Genomic DNA, 15,358 nt, shown 5'->3' on the forward strand with positions numbered 1-15,358 from the left:
AAACTTTGTCTCAAAATAAAGTTGAAGTTCCCAAAACATCCAAACATCCCTATTGTTTATTATTGTTTTATTATCGCAATAATAAAAATGAAATTTAGTTCAAATTTGAGTATTTTAATCTAAAAAATTCCCTAAAAGTCATGGAAAAGCTATGCAGGATCTGCAGGACATCAGAGTCAATTGACGAATTGTCTGAATTTTACGATGATCCCAAGATTCCTGTTGATTTTTATTTTATAACTGGTATTAAGGTATGTTGACCTCAACTTTATACGTTATAACGTTATAACCAGTTCTAACAATAATGACTCATTTTAGGTAGTCAGCATAGATCCATCAAATCCAGCACTCATATGCTCTACATGCACTGACAGCATCAAAATATTCACAAAATTCAAGCGAAAAGCTCAAAAATCTGATGAATTTTTCCACTTACAGTCCCAAAAGTATGAACAAAATTACTGGGACAAGCTTAAATCTGAAAATTTTGGTCCAGCGACGGTCATCAAAGAGGAACCAGAGCTGCTGAACTGGGATGACATCGGAAATATTGAAGACAATTCCAACAGCAATCTAGACTTTATTGACGAAAATGAGGAACAATTTGAACTACTCTGCGACGAACTAGCTGATCAGGAGGAACTAAGTGACCAAACTGGACCAGAATCTGTCGACATTTCCACCAAAGTTGCCGGTCCAAAGAGCAAAACCCGAAGAACTGCCTCAAATTCATCATCGACAGCATCCAGGAACAAAGCCCTTCCATGCAGCATCTGCGGCAAGCGTCTCTCGTCCACAAAAACCCTCGAAATCCACATGATTGTCATCCACAACGCCGACAACAAGGTCTACACATGCAGTCACTGCCAAAAGATATTCAAGCACATTTCTTATGTCAAAAAGCATGTTGAGAACCATCATGGACTGTCGTACCTAAAGACCCGAGATGTAGTCATAAAAGTCATCAAAAATTGTGACAAAAGTCCAGTGGACTTCCAGCCCAAAACCCCAACATTTGACCCAGAAATTTTCGGCGATAAAGTCACTCGGAACTGCAACATTTGTGGACGGGAATTTTCATCGACTCGGAGCTGCCGCGACCACATGATAATCGCACATGGAGCTGCTAAGGATGTTTATGTCTGTAAAATATGTGATGGACGGTTCAAGCTTAAAGACTACCTGGCCAGGCACATGAAGAACCAGCACAAGACCGTACCTAACGATGACAACTTTTCCGTCCATGAAAATGAAAATGAAGAGGAAAATTATGAGGAAATTGACAAGGATATTGTGGATATGGCAAGACCGCAGAAGACACGAACAGCTGAAAATTACTGTCGGGAATGTGACAGAAGCTTCAGCAGCACAAGATCGTACTCAGAACATATGAAAATAAGGCACAAAAGTGATAATAAGATTTACATCTGTAAATTTTGTGATGAAAAATTCATCGTGCCGAGTTATTTGAAGAAGCATGTTAAGAAGGTCCATAATCATACGCTGATGGCACATGAGATAATTGTGAAGAGGAAGAATGATGCTGGGAGTAAGAAGGTGAAGATTAAGAAGGAATTGAGGGATAGAGGAAGTAAAGGTGGAACTGGGATGGAGGATACTTGTGAATAATTTGAGAAAATTTATGAAAAATTGAATAAAAATTTGAATTTAAATTTGAAGTTTTTTGTTTTTATTGAAGCACGGGCGTTGTCAGGCTGTCAAGGGTTAGGTAGCTGGTACAAGACAGAATCAGTAGGGCTCTGGAAGTCGGCTAATACTGGACTAGACAGTCCGGATACAATGTAGTTTAACCACAATGAATTTCTGACGATTCTGGTTCAGTAACTGCGTCTTGGACTTAATAATTGAGTTGAGTACGAAATCAGTACATCAGGTAGACAATTATATGAGTTACCTGCTTTATGTCTAGCTTCAAGGATGACTAAATACATTCTGGGTGCATTTAATCGAATTTACAGCAATAAAACCAAATTTAGACGACAATTATGTAAAGTCATGTATCAAAATTGATCAGTACTGCCAGTGAAGTAAGTAATCAAGTAAGTATAATGGGATATAAATTAGACTAATCATCAAGCTGTCCACTAGAACGAATGACGTCATCTAAATTTAATATAACACTAATCTGGGTCTTTAATTGCATCCTATCAGCTACATAGAATATTCCATAGCTTCAATATTGCTCTAATAGCTTTAATCAGTTGGTCAATCCAAATCCGGCGTCAAATCAGCGTGACTCTTTATTGGTACTAGCTTCAATTTAAATCAGGCTACCTGCAAAAGTCACTTCATCCTGGTATAGAATTTTGGATCAATTAACAAACTTTTTCCTATTCAGATCAGTCCAAAAAACAACAACATCGATGACCCAAATCTCAAACTATTCTAATATATTCTAGCATAAACAACAAATTCTCTAAAACTAGGTGATCTAATACAGTCACTCATTAAATGTGGATCATTGAGTCCGACATATCATCCAGAAAATTGGAGCAATTGAATTGATTTTATAGATTAAGTACATAAATGACTGAATTTTAATGTCTGATCAACAAAGGATTGATGCTGAAATATAGAGAATAATCACATTAATTATGAAATCAGTTGTGATTTTATCGTTGACGAGATAAGTTGATTAGGAGACGGAGAATTGAGTTGGAAACTTGAATATTGTGAATTGATAATTGAAAATTTGTTGGATTTGTGGTGGAAATTTGAAAAATTAGTGAAAAATTGATTGATTTTTGGAGACTAATTTGGAAACTTTTGAAAGAAGTTTGAAACAATTTTGAGGAGTTTTTGAATTTTTGTAGAAAAATTTAATAAACATTGAGAAAACATTGGAACTTTTGAGACAAATTTGAATTTATAAAGCAAATTTGTCAAGATTTTGTGAGAAAAATTGGAAATTTTGAGGAAATTGGACAGAAATTTGGCATTTTTGAGGAAAATTTACCTAAATTTTGAGAAAATACCAGAATTTTGGTTAAAAAATTGAACATTTCAACAAAAAATGGACAGCACAACCTTCAATTCCCTCCCAGAAGAGGTCTACATCAACATATTCTCATACCTACCCTCAGCCGACCTACAATCTTTAACCCTAACCTCCAAATACTTCAACAGAATCATCAGCAACAGCCTAAAGCTCCTCAAAACCTTCGAAATCACCATCGACAGCATCACAGTCAACAACCTCAGCCAACTAGGTGACCGAAAGTATTCAAGATTTAAACTTAAAGGCGAAATTGATGAAAAAATTCTGAAAAAATTGTTTAAAAAATTCAAAAATTCAATTCAAGCTGTTCAATTTGATCGAATGAAGATTAAAGCTGATTTATTGGTGGAACTGCTGGATATTTGTGGAAATTTGAACCAAATTTCATTCACAAAATTTGAAATTTTGGACGAAGACAATGTGCAGCTTGCAGCTTTTAACATCAAAAATTTCATAATAATTTTATCAGATTTAAAAATTTTAAAATTATTCCTAACCTCAAAAATCCACAACTTATACATCCGTGATAGTAAGCATGTCAATTGGACGACCTTAAATGACATCGAAAATTTTGAAAATTTGATAATTTTTAAGCCTGAAAATTCAAAATTTGTGTCCAATTTCACCAACATCAACATCCCAAAAGTGAAGAAGTTGAGGCTGATTAACATCACTTTTAAGGAATCGCTGATTCCGTTCAACTGCAAGACACTCAACATCAATGAATTAATCCTCGAATATGTCAACAATTGTGCTGATTTTTTGATACAAATTTTAAAAAAGGACTCAACAAAATTGTGGCTTTTGAGGTCGGTTGGAATTGCATATGATGGCATAGCTTGCTATATTGTTGGGAGAAATAATCACAAGATTGGAAAATTGGAGTCAAATTTCAAAATTCCGATGACAAGACCTGTTGCTTTTGGAAATACGACTATGTTTAGTATTAAGAATGATTGGTGAAGCTTGGGTGATTTTAGGGCAGATTTGATGGAATTCAGCATACTCAGGGGAGAGGAAAGTGTGTCTGGAGCCGGAATTCAGCGATTTCTACATCTTGTGTCTTCCAGGATTGAAGCAGTTCCAATATATATCCATTAATTCAAGCTATTATTAACAATTGAACTATTAAATAAAGATAATTGAACTAAATTCAACAAAAACCAGAATTTTACTATAATTTCAGCTTTAAAGGCACAATACCCGAATAGAACAAGTTGGTCAATCAATTCTAATTTAAACTCCAGTTCGGCGTGACTCTGGCAAAGTGGCCAAGACCGAATTAAAGGCCAAATCACAGTCACGTCGTCCTGTTGTCAAGTCTATCAAGAATCCGACACCAGATAAGTGTCAAAAAAAAATTCTAAAGTAAGTGTCAATTTCTACCTGTTTACAGCTTTATCTACCTGAAATCCATCCAAATTGACCAATTTCAAGCCCCAATTCCTGAAATCTCCAAAAGTCCCATCCCTATCCCCCGCGGAAGTTCAACATCCACTTCTCTTACATAATTCTTAACATCATATCCTTCTTTCAAAAACAATGCATCCAAATTGACACAAGTCAGTGCATTTTATGCTGCATGTCACTAAATCTACCCATTTGGACACTCTACAGATGGTAAATATTTTTGAGGGTGCCGAAACGCATACAAATGTGTTGTAAACAAAAGATTTACTAAACTTTTGAGTGATTACCAAAAAATGTGAGATTTTTTTGAGATTTTTATATGAATATTCTGTTTATAATGTTGTGAAATTGTGCAAAAGATCATTAGTGAAGCATTAAGAAGATAGAGATAAAGAAGGAATTAAAGGAAGGACATTAAATATTGTGAAATTGGGAAATAAAGTTAAAGTAAACAAAAAAATTTGGGAAAATTAAAAAAAAAAATTGAAATTTTAAAAGAAAATTTGACAAAAATTGAGGAATTAAGGCACAGAACATTCGAAAATTGACAATAATTTAAATCTTGGAATTGCTCATCGGTTCCGCTACAAAATTGACCAAATTTACCAAAAAATTTTTAAATTGAAAACAAATCATTCAATCTAGAACCAGAATTTGATATAAACAATCCAAAAATCAATACATAAAGCCTTAATTGACTACTCATCTAACAACTCAACAATCATGGACATCATTCCAGAACATTTGATGATTAGAGTATTTAAGATACTTGACAAAAATTCAATCAAAACGGCATCAAAAGTTTGTAAAAGGTAAGCAATTTAATTGACTTTTTATACCTGACTTGATCTTGGGTTTGGGGCTGGATTTGGATTCAATCCGAGATTATCTCAGAATCATGTCGGTCTAGAGCTGAATTATTGGCCGACTACCCGTCTTCTTGGTATTGAACGCTATCCAGTTTCTGTTCCTATTTAGCAATAGCTTAAAATTTAACTTGTGCACCCAATTTACATATACCTTAGACCTGTCTATGCTACACTTATTTAAGTATTCGGATATCCAATAATTCATACCTTGACAATCTTAAAAATCCTACAAAAATCACTAACCTTCTACCTCTTCATTCCTTACCATTTCAGATGGCAAAACATCATCAACTCATCATCAGCAATTATCAACCGACTGGACACAATCTTCAACATGAAGAGCTCCAATAAGCTCACCGAATCACTCAAGGAACTCGACATAATTCCATACAAGTCAGTCATCTTTCGAGCTAAATTCTATCAAGACAAAAAGCTCCTCAAACAGTCACTTACAGCACTCGAAAAGTACAAAAATCACATTGAAAAAATTGAATTCTTTTTGGCATCAAGCAGCACAATTTTACAGACAATAAATGCACTGTCAAGTGACAAAATCACAAATTTGACAATTTCTCAAAGCTACAAGGAGCTCATCGATGACACGACAGCCTTACATCTACCAAATCTTAAAAGTCTCGAGACACATCAAGCAAGTGGCATGCTGAAAATGATAAAAAGTCACAAAATTGAGAATCTGAAGATCATCCATGACTATGATGACTACGACACTGTGGACGACAAGATTAACGACTTTTTAGTGACCTGCCCGGACCTAAAGACCCTCCTTTTTGAGCATCACTTTCCAATTATTGATGTTGATAAGATGTCCTTCAAGTTGACACACTTGACAGTGTCTAATATTGAGGAACGACAGAAGCTCTTCAGCAGTCGTCAACTGGACTCGCTGAAAAAGCTTATTGAGGCTAATTCCGACACTTTAGAGCTCTTCCTGCTCGGGAATTATGGCGGTGTTGAAGGACTTCTTGAGTTTATGCTGCCAAAAGCCAAGATGCTTCAGTACCTGTTCCTCGTATGTCCAACATTTAATACAATTGAGGATAATATACCAAAAAATCATTCAATAACGGACATGGCACTGACCCTGGCACACCATTGTGACTCGAATGTTGGAAAGACGAGGAAAATTATTCGGGCATGTCCAGGACTACAGAAATTGAGCCTTAATTCCATCACACATGATGTTAGTCCACTAATTCAGGAAGCTGCATGCTCGCTGCCGAACCTTAAGGACCTGTCGATATTCAGCACTAAAGGACGGTCCTTTAAAAACATCCCAAAGCTGAAGGAACTGGAGATCCTCTACATCGAACGGATCACAAGCCAGTCAGACATCAAGCCACTCATTAATCTCCTCCTAGCTGCACCAAAGCTTAAAAAGTTAAAAATTGAACTTTGGGGCGGTGACCGACTTGCATTTTTAAGTAAAGACAGACTCAGGAAGGTCCTTACGTCCTGCACGGAATTGGAAGAAATTTTCATCGGTGGACTTTTTAAGCTGCCAAATTCCTTCATTGATGGCTTAATAGAGACCGAATCTAACCTCAAACACCTGATTATTGAGACTTATGACGTCGAAATGATCCAAAAGAATGCCGAGAAGCTATTGGATACAAAAATTCGATGTACAGCACTTCAATGGTATCCAAAACGTAAGAATGAGGATGAATCAAAATGCTCAGATGATGAGGATTATGACTTTGTGGACGAAGCGGAACTAGAAGCTAATCCAGAAGTTGCTTACATGGATTTTGATGAGATTAGACGAAATGAACGTTATGCTGCATATTTCTCGGATGATGATGATGACTACATGGTTGGTGGGGCTGGCGTCGACAGAGGATATGAGGACATGGATGATGATAGATTTGACCACATGGGTAGGAGAAGGTCTAAAAGATTGAGACTTTTGAGATAATAATTTTTGGTATTTTTTTGATGCTTATTTTAGGTTGTAGTGCTGACTAAATAAAGTGGAAAAATTTTTTATAATTTTTAAATTTTAATTAAATTTTTTTATTATTTTCCTTAAAAAACCTACAAAAAAACAAAAATGTGGACCAGGATGTCCATCAACTCCATCACAATTCAACAACATTTTTGTACACTAATTTTAAGACCTTGTTGTCTGCTGAATCCATGATATGTAGTTGGCAACGTTGATGTAAACACCTGGAACACCTGCTGTACCGCAACCTGGAATGTTGAAGAATTTTGTAAGACTGAGGTTATACTGTGTGAATGGGTAGGCAACTTACCTATACCCCATGCAACTAGACCCACCGTAAACCAATTAGCTCCTATCTAAAATTAGAAACAATTTGAATTTTTTACTTGTATTATGAATTTAATGAAATAAAATAGGAAATTAAATGATAGATTATTATTAAGGAAGGTTGGATCTGAGTGAATCCTTAAGGCACATGGCTCGAGATGTCCCTGGTTTAGGGACGGACTCGATAATATCCCAGAAATCTCTAAAAATTGTACCAAATGAGGCAATTGCCGGATTTTTGATAGATTAATGGATTTATTATGCTCAGGAATGTCTGAACAATCCTAAAACTGATTAATCAGCCCCTCAACCTTGAATTTGACTGTTTTAATTTACCTGGCATGAAAGAGGAGATCCTCCGTCACCAATGCTGTTGTGTTCATAGATATAATATTGCAATTAACCATGATAATCTACTTAATGATAAGATATATTTACCAAGCATCTGAAAAAAGAAAGAATTAATAAAGTAAGAATTTAGAATTTATTATCAAGTTTTTTACTTACCCTTGCCAGTTTCACCTCCTCCGCACATAACTGAAATAAGTCAATAAATAAGTATTTTTTTTAAAAATTTAGTAAATTATCGAAGTTTTATTGTTACTTACAGCTCTGAAAGTCGAGTGCAAATGAGGAACCAAGTCTTGTTGCTCTCAATTGATCTGTTCAATTAATTTACATTAGAATTTATTTTCAATTTTCTTTAATGGTAGAACGTTCGGAAATCATGAAACGCTTAAGAAAGAGAACCTTGGTATCGGAAATTGGTTGAAGCCAGCGATAGAGCTAGGCGACTCATGTTGGAGGTCATGGATCACAATTGATCTATACGACCAGCGAAGTAAGCAAGTAAGTTAGGAAGGTTAAAGAGAAGGTCTACAATAAAGGGAATTATCTAAAACTGCAAACCTGCGCAGCTAAATCCCAAGAATTTTTGAATGAACCCGACTTAACACTAATCTTAGCGTTTCCAAATTCCCGAACGTCCCCAAGAACCCCAATATACTCACTCTGACATGTATTTTGATCAATAATAGGAATATCTACTTCCTTTTGAATTGGAGAATATTGTGAATTTGGAGTGAAATCTTGACGACCCCATCTGCAAAATTCAAATATTTTCATGAACATTTTGAACAAAATTAAAATTAGAATTAATTAGTTACCCTGAAACCCAACATCTGATGCCACTGACTAAAGTTGTTGGAAGGCAGCCCTATGGATTAATGGAATTAAATTGGTTTTTAAAGCAAAATTGACCAAAACCGCCGTTACTGTGTCATTAAAGAATTTTCATGCTTATTATGAACTGAATGTGGAACTAGAGTTGGCAGTGCTTTAAGAATATGAATTTAAAAATTCCAAAAAAGCGCATCTACTTCCGTCCGGACTCCAGTTAAGTCCTGTCAACTCTAATTACAACTTAATTGTCTTTCCTACACTTTCTACCTACCGGTGTAATACTAGGCGTTGTTCCCAATGTAACTGGTGTTGACAGTCTCAAAATTGCAATACTATTTCTTAAATTCGCTGCTTGATATTGTGGATGGACGAAAATTCTTGCAACTTGATACTCTTGTGGTGTTATCGGTTGATTAAGACTAGATGCATCCCATTCACCTAGACGCACTTTTAAGGCTCTTCCGAAGACTCTGAAAATTCATTAAATTTAGTAATTCTGTTTTGAGGTTGAAATCAGAGTTGGCGGGACTCCAATGTGGAGGCTCCTCCAAAAAAAAAGTGGAGTCCGGCTCCATGAAGTCCAGTTTTTTGACTTTTGAAGTCCGGGCTCCAAAATACTGCTAACTCTGGTTGAAATGTTAAACTTACGTTGATTCATTGAGCTTGTGAGCAGCAGTAAGAACATGAAGATGATCAATCAGAACACCAGATCCTTGGAATGAGTTGTCGGATGCTAGAAGAACAGCTGTAATAATAGAGATAATATTAGGAATGATTGAGTATGGACAAATCTGATTTGATGCTGAATATGGAAAGGCTTTCAATCCTACAATCGAGTTAAGATCACTAAGAGACCAAATGAGCAATAGTGTTGCTTTATAGATTTCTAACTCAAATTGACAAATCATATTATTTTGAAATAATGACAAGTCGGGTAGTTAATCCAAAATCAGAAGCCGGTGTGTCTCTGGCGTGATGCCGGACAGAAATCAAATTCAGCACCAAGTTAGAGCTCAGAATCATGCAAGAATCATGCCTGGTAAGCAACTAAGTCAAGACAACTACGCAAGTATGTCGGATAATTAATTACTAATCTACTCGAATAAGCAACACAGTCTTACCTTGCCATGGATATGACATATAATTTGACTGTCCAGATCCTGGAGTTGGTGCTCGAGCACCAGAAATTGGTGGAAATCTATAGCCACATTGGTAACCTGAATATAAAATAACAAATTTGTAAATTTTTTTGATTTTGTAGTTTTTATATCTTGTAATTTTTAAAACAAGGTCTTTTGTTTCGAAAAATTTGTTATTAAAAATTTTAAAAATATGTTAACAAAAAATTGCACAAACCTGAAGCAGGACAGCATCGTTCCAATCCAGATTGACATGTTGCTGGTGAATTAATGACTGAAAATGAAATTATTTGGTTAATTTTAAGGATTAATTTATTTTTAATTATAGCTGAAAATGATTCGAATTTTGAATGGAATCAAGTCAAGTGTTGACAGGACTTTTGGGTCCGTTTCCACTTTTTTTTTGGCCCACATTGGAGTCCTGCCAACTCTGATCAAGTCGACTTTTCCATTTAAATTATCAGAGCAATATGAGCTTTAAACAATTCATCTAACCTGGAGTTAATCCTGATCCAGCAACTGAAGTCAATATTTGTGTCGTACCAGTTCCACTAGATGGACCAGTCCCGCTCTAAATGGAAAGTAATATTTCAATAATATTTAGAAATTCAGGAAGTTCAGACTACTCAAGTTAATACAAGGACTACAAAAATACGTTCTGTTTTACATGAAAGCATCTGTGACTTCATAAACATGCCAAACACATTTTTTGAGTATAAATTTTGAAACAGAAACATATTTTGTACATTTTACTTCCATTACCCCTCCAAAATTCATCAAAAACTTACCGATTGTATTCGAATGTCAATATTGCCTTAGGAATTAAATAGAAAAATATGAAATTTCAAATTTGGTTCCAATAAATTCAATAAAATCCACCAAAAACCACCAAAAACTCTTCTAAATTCTCTATAAGACTACAAACTACCTGTTCCATCATTACTACTAGGAGGACTTGTCGGTGCCACGACACCACTTGATCCAAGCGATGCACAACTTCCAGCTGTTACACAAAAACACACATTTGGAACTGTCTGTGACTTTACATACTTAAAAATGACTAAAATTATTAAAAATTTCACACGATACATTTTGCACAGTTTGTCTATAGGGAAATGGACTAAGCAGCAGGTATGGATATGAATTTTATACTACAATCATTTGATTAATTCTGATAATTGACCTCAATTTAGTTCCCAACCTTAACATTTATTAAGTCTTGATTAAATAAACAATTTTTTAATTTTTTTCGATAATTTTCAGCAATTTTTCACATTTTTCAAGTGCGACTAGCTTAAAAATTTGATTTAAATTGATCAAATTAGATTTATAGTCACATTGACGTTGATTCCCATCCGTGATGGATGAGTAAACTTGTTCAATTATTGGCAAATTTTTCTTGTCTTTTTTTCGGTGTTGACTTGAATGTTTTACACACTTTTTTTGGGTACATGGAATTAGAGAATATTGTCAATTGTGGATAAATTTGGCAGTTGACGTTGAAATATTGCTTAAAATTGATTTAAAAAAGCTGCAGGTGGGGAATTAATTGATATTGCGATTATTTGGCATGAAATTTGCGAGACAGGGTCAATGCGGGATATGCTGAGGTGTCTCTACTTAAGACTTGACTTCAATTGAGTCCGTAGAGAAGTTCAGACTCTATTTTAGGAGTTTTTTTGGAACTCAAACTCACAAAGCCAACTCTGGGCATAAAGAGACATCAAAATCCACTCAAATCTGAAGTTGCCCTTGAAAATGTCAATCTTGTCCCTGCCATGAATCTATATTATAAACGCCCAATTCCTTTGCTGATACAAGAACGGAAGCCATGTGAAGCCATTTTGTGAAGCCATATGAAGCCGAAAATTGAGGGGTATCAGGGGGAAGGGGGGTGTAATGTGATGCCACATAAAGCTATGTGAAGCTGAAAATTCTGAAGATGGGGCACCACGGGCGCTCCCGATACTCTAGTAGGCCTAGATCTCTACTATTATGAGAACAGAGCTTTAAGTCGACTCAAGTTGATTTTTCCGATCAAAATCCGAATTGACATCAAACTAGATTAGTCACTTAATCCAAAATCTGGCAACAAACCAGCAAGACTCTATCATTGGGACGGATTTAAACCTAATTAGGAACCAAGAAAAAATCACGACAGTCTAGTTTCGGTTTTTAAAATTGATATTCAAATAAATTTCCACAAAATTAATTTTTACGATTTTATTCAATTTTGTCTATAATTCAAAGTAATAAACAAACTAATTCTCTAAAATATAATAGTCCATAAAGGCACAAAGACTAATGACACTACCATCGAACCAACAGGAACCAAATAGAATACATAATCCTCCTTAAGGTTGAACTGTTGTGGCTTGAATCCAACTGATGTAATTTGTGACATTCATATAGACACCTGGAATGCTTTGTGCTCCACATCCGATTCCTATTGATTAGAAATCATCATTAAAACTTCTTCTAAATTAGTATAAAATATCAGTCTTCACTAACCCCATGCAACAAGTCCAACGACGTACCACTGACCGTTATTTTGACACATTAGGCCCGAACCTCCGTCACCTGAATTTTTGATAAATTTAATAAGCAATTTAGAGATTTTTCGGATAGTACAAATTGGTTAATTTTCCAAAAATCCGGGACCAGGCTGGCATAGCTCCAACTTCAAGCTGGATTCAAATCGAATCTGGCACCAAATTAGAGTCACTCCAACCTGGGGCCAATTTGAGCTATTCTGAATTCTAATAAGCAATTTAAGAATCACATCCAACTTTACCTGTGCATGCATCTCGTCCACTAATTCCACCCGCACATAGGAAGCTGCAACAACAATTTAATATTCATTTCTATCACTCAATTCACATCCCAAAACCAAAAACCTCACCTCGTCGTATCCAATACAAATCCACTACCAAGTCTTGTTGTTCTCAACTGATTCTGACATGTTGCTTGATCAACCAGAGGAACTTCAACTTGCTGTAAAATACTTTGTGTTGTTGTCGAACCAAATGCACCTTGTCCATAGCCAGCAACCCAGCATCGAGCTGATGTGATTAGTGTTGCTGTGAATTTTTAATGTGAAGGTTAGGATTCATGTTGGATAAGCAGGGCAGGGGTCGATGTTGGGTAGAGTTGGGAGGACTTTGGGGGTATGGACTCCAAAATAGACCTCAAATTTAGTCCAGACTCCATAAAGACGCATCCAATCGAATCCGAACTCAACTGAAGGCCCTTCCTGCCAACTCTGAGGTCGGAGACATCTGGAAGCCCATTCAGGCAATGCTACTGCTCCATTAGGTATCCAGCAATGCCTTACAAGCTACAAAATTCCCAGAACTTACATGACAAACACGCTGTCGCAATGGTCGGCGTCAATCCCAATGAAACATCCGGACTAACTCTCAATATTGCCATACTATTAACCAATGAACTTGGATTGAATGCATAATGTGTAAATGCTCGAATTACGTTGTATTCGATGAAATTTATAGGTTTTGATCCACCAATTGTCCATTCACCGAGTCTCACTTTAAGTGAATATGGTGTAGATCTGGAAATGATTTTGAGGTTGGTTACTTAAAGTTGGTGCAATATAGGATAGTGTGACTGTAATATGGGGTCAGGATTGAATTGAATCAAGTCACAAGTCAGAGTCACACTAGCCTAGGATCGGATTTTTGATGGATTTGTGCTACTTAAGTCCAGAGTTGGCAGGACTCCGAAAGTCCGGACTCCAAAGTCCTGCCAACTCTGCTTAAGTCATCTGATTAAAAAAAGTCTATCCAATAAGGAAATAAAGTGAAAATTTCACATACGTATAAGCCGAAATCTTATGAGCAACAGTAAGAACATGTCTTTGATCGATAAGCACACCTGATGCAACATAGGTGTTTGTACTTTGTTGTAGAATCAAGGCAAACCATGGAAAACTTCCGTAAGGTGCTGTGGGAATGAGTAAAATTAATTTGGTTAGTCAATATGAATAGATACAGCATGTATTAGAGCTTGAAGCTGACTGGAAATTTAGATGAAATCAAGTCAATTTTTCTATCTAAAATCCGAGTCAACTTCAAGCTCATAAATGAATTTTTATGAATTTTGAGCTGCATTTTGATCAATTTTGATCAATTCCACATCTTATGTAGCTCTAATGCACTCTTCTTGCCTTCCATGCAACCATAAAACACTCATTAAATTTACCTTGACCAGTTACAGCAGTTGTAGCACCTGCAACAGGAGGAAACCTAACACCACATGTATATGATGATGTTATACAGCATAAATCCAGTCCAGTTTGACATGACGACTGTGATGATATACCTAATTTTTGAATAGATTACAATTTGAGTCATTTAGACAAGCAGCATAACCAATTATATTGATTAAGAGTCATTTAAGTATCCTGATTGTCTGATAAGATATATAAGGTAGACAGATTGCCCAAAACTGGGATAATCAGCCATTAATAAATCTTATAAATATCCATACTTAACGTAATTCCAGTTGATGCAGGTGTTGTATAAACAGATGATGTAGACGTTGCATAATAACCTCCGCTCTGCAACAAAGACATTAAACATGATTTTTACAATTATAACAATCCAAATTCCTACATTAAGTAGACGAATGTCAATCAATCCTGATCCATCCGTTGTGACATAAAAGCTTCCATTTGCACGATTACATGATCCAGACGTTACACAGATGCATTGACCTGGTTGAATGAATATTGAGAGGGTTAGTGTAGGGGTTATGGGGGGTTTAGTTGTTAAGGGGTGTCAAGGGTGTCATGGGGTTTTACGTAACGAGCTCTAGGACCCTATACGATGGATTGAGGCTCTATTATCACGTAATAACCCCAGTTGTGATGGGATGACTCATTTTGTTAAGTCATATGGAGATTTTGGAGATTTTGATCCAAATTGAAGGAGATGGGGCAGGGAAGAGGGTCAAAAAGTCGATTTTCCCAGCTACGTAACAACCGAACAACCCTCAATTTAAAGCAGTGATGAGTAACCTTTAACTGTTCGCAGCCCACCTTGTTAGTAAGCCTCAACCAAAACCACAAACTATACACAGTTCATGGCAATTCCAACTATTTTCCGCGACACACAGGTTGCTCACCACTGATTAAAAATCATCAACAATTCTTACTTCCTGTAACTATCCCAGTTGGGTATGAAAAGTTGTAATATGGATTGCTGTATTGAGTATATTGGTATTGAGCATATGGATTGTATGCTGTATATTGATATGGATTGTAAGGAGCTGGTGTTGTCCCGAAGTAGAATTGACATTCTAGGAATTTCAAGTCAAACACCAAAATTAACAAAATTGCGACTTCTTTAGCAAACATTTTTCCAAATTTTCTCATCCAAACTCTTTAAAATGACGAGCAGAACTGACCAAAAATCTCAAATTTGTCAAT

At 35.9% G+C, this 15,358-nt stretch overlaps 3 protein-coding genes across 4 annotated transcripts; 2 read left to right on the top strand and 1 right to left on the bottom strand.

Annotated features, from left to right (window-relative positions):
* The first annotated feature begins 36 nt into the window (after positions 1-36).
* On the top strand, positions 37-1,679 carry LOC139099779 (zinc finger protein piragua-like). Its single transcript, XM_070652298.1, has 2 exons — positions 37-251; positions 319-1,679. The coding sequence occupies exons 1-2, from the start codon at positions 141-143 to the stop codon at positions 1,627-1,629; spliced, it is 1,422 nt and encodes a 473-aa protein (XP_070508399.1). The 5' UTR covers positions 37-140; the 3' UTR covers positions 1,630-1,679.
* A 2,986-nt stretch (positions 1,680-4,665) lies between these two features.
* Positions 4,666-8,078, top strand: LOC139099774 (uncharacterized). Of its 2 annotated transcripts, XM_070652293.1 has the most exons (3): positions 4,666-5,241; positions 5,572-7,196; positions 7,268-8,078. In XM_070652293.1, the coding sequence occupies exons 1-3, from the start codon at positions 5,153-5,155 to the stop codon at positions 7,282-7,284; spliced, it is 1,731 nt and encodes a 576-aa protein (XP_070508394.1). In that variant the 5' UTR covers positions 4,666-5,152; the 3' UTR covers positions 7,285-8,078. The 2 variants fall into 2 exon arrangements, with proteins under 2 accessions (XP_070508394.1, XP_070508393.1); XM_070652292.1 differs by having other exon boundaries at positions 5,572-8,078.
* On the bottom strand, positions 7,309-15,314 carry LOC139099735 (transmembrane protease serine 9-like). Its single transcript, XM_070652248.1, has 25 exons — positions 15,085-15,314; positions 14,544-14,644; positions 14,419-14,488; positions 14,131-14,250; positions 13,746-13,872; positions 13,272-13,480; positions 12,815-12,992; positions 12,707-12,750; positions 12,424-12,492; positions 12,279-12,358; positions 10,841-11,063; positions 10,701-10,726; positions 10,408-10,483; positions 10,130-10,186; positions 9,895-9,990; positions 9,422-9,518; positions 9,045-9,243; positions 8,758-8,807; positions 8,602-8,693; positions 8,200-8,253; positions 8,099-8,128; positions 8,030-8,036; positions 7,928-7,961; positions 7,575-7,620; positions 7,309-7,512 (listed from the first exon to the last, which is right to left on the bottom strand). Exons 1-25 carry the CDS (start codon positions 15,302-15,304, stop codon positions 7,430-7,432), a joined length of 2,388 nt encoding a protein of 795 aa, XP_070508349.1. The 5' UTR covers positions 15,305-15,314; the 3' UTR covers positions 7,309-7,429.
* Positions 15,315-15,358: the final 44 nt, after the last annotated feature.

Source organism: Chironomus tepperi, unplaced genomic scaffold (assembly GCF_022539635.2).
Source record: "Chironomus tepperi strain 1889 unplaced genomic scaffold, CSIRO-AGI_Ctep_v1 contig_486, whole genome shotgun sequence".
Lineage (NCBI taxonomy): Eukaryota > Metazoa > Arthropoda > Insecta > Diptera > Chironomidae > Chironomus > Chironomus tepperi.

Excerpts from the sequence above, each read along its gene's own strand:
- LOC139099735 (XM_070652248.1), bottom strand. The coding sequence starts at position 15,304 with ATGAGAAAATTTGGAAAAATGTTTGCTAAAGAAGTCGCAATTTTGTTA. Across the intron at positions 14,489-14,543 it reads TTGACATTCGTCTACTTAAT|AGCGGAGGTTATTATGCAAC; the intron begins GTAGGAATTTGG and ends TCTTTGTTGCAG. Across the intron at positions 12,993-13,271 it reads TGCGACAGCGTGTTTGTCAT|CAACACTAATCACATCAGCT; the intron begins GTAAGTTCTGGG and ends AAAAATTCACAG.
- LOC139099774 (XM_070652292.1), top strand. The coding sequence starts at position 5,153 with ATGGACATCATTCCAGAACATTTGATGATTAGAGTATTTAAGATACTT. Across the intron at positions 5,242-5,571 it reads GCATCAAAAGTTTGTAAAAG|ATGGCAAAACATCATCAACT; the intron begins GTAAGCAATTTA and ends TTACCATTTCAG.
- LOC139099779 (XM_070652298.1), top strand. The coding sequence starts at position 141 with ATGGAAAAGCTATGCAGGATCTGCAGGACATCAGAGTCAATTGACGAA. Across the intron at positions 252-318 it reads ATTTTATAACTGGTATTAAG|GTAGTCAGCATAGATCCATC; the intron begins GTATGTTGACCT and ends GACTCATTTTAG.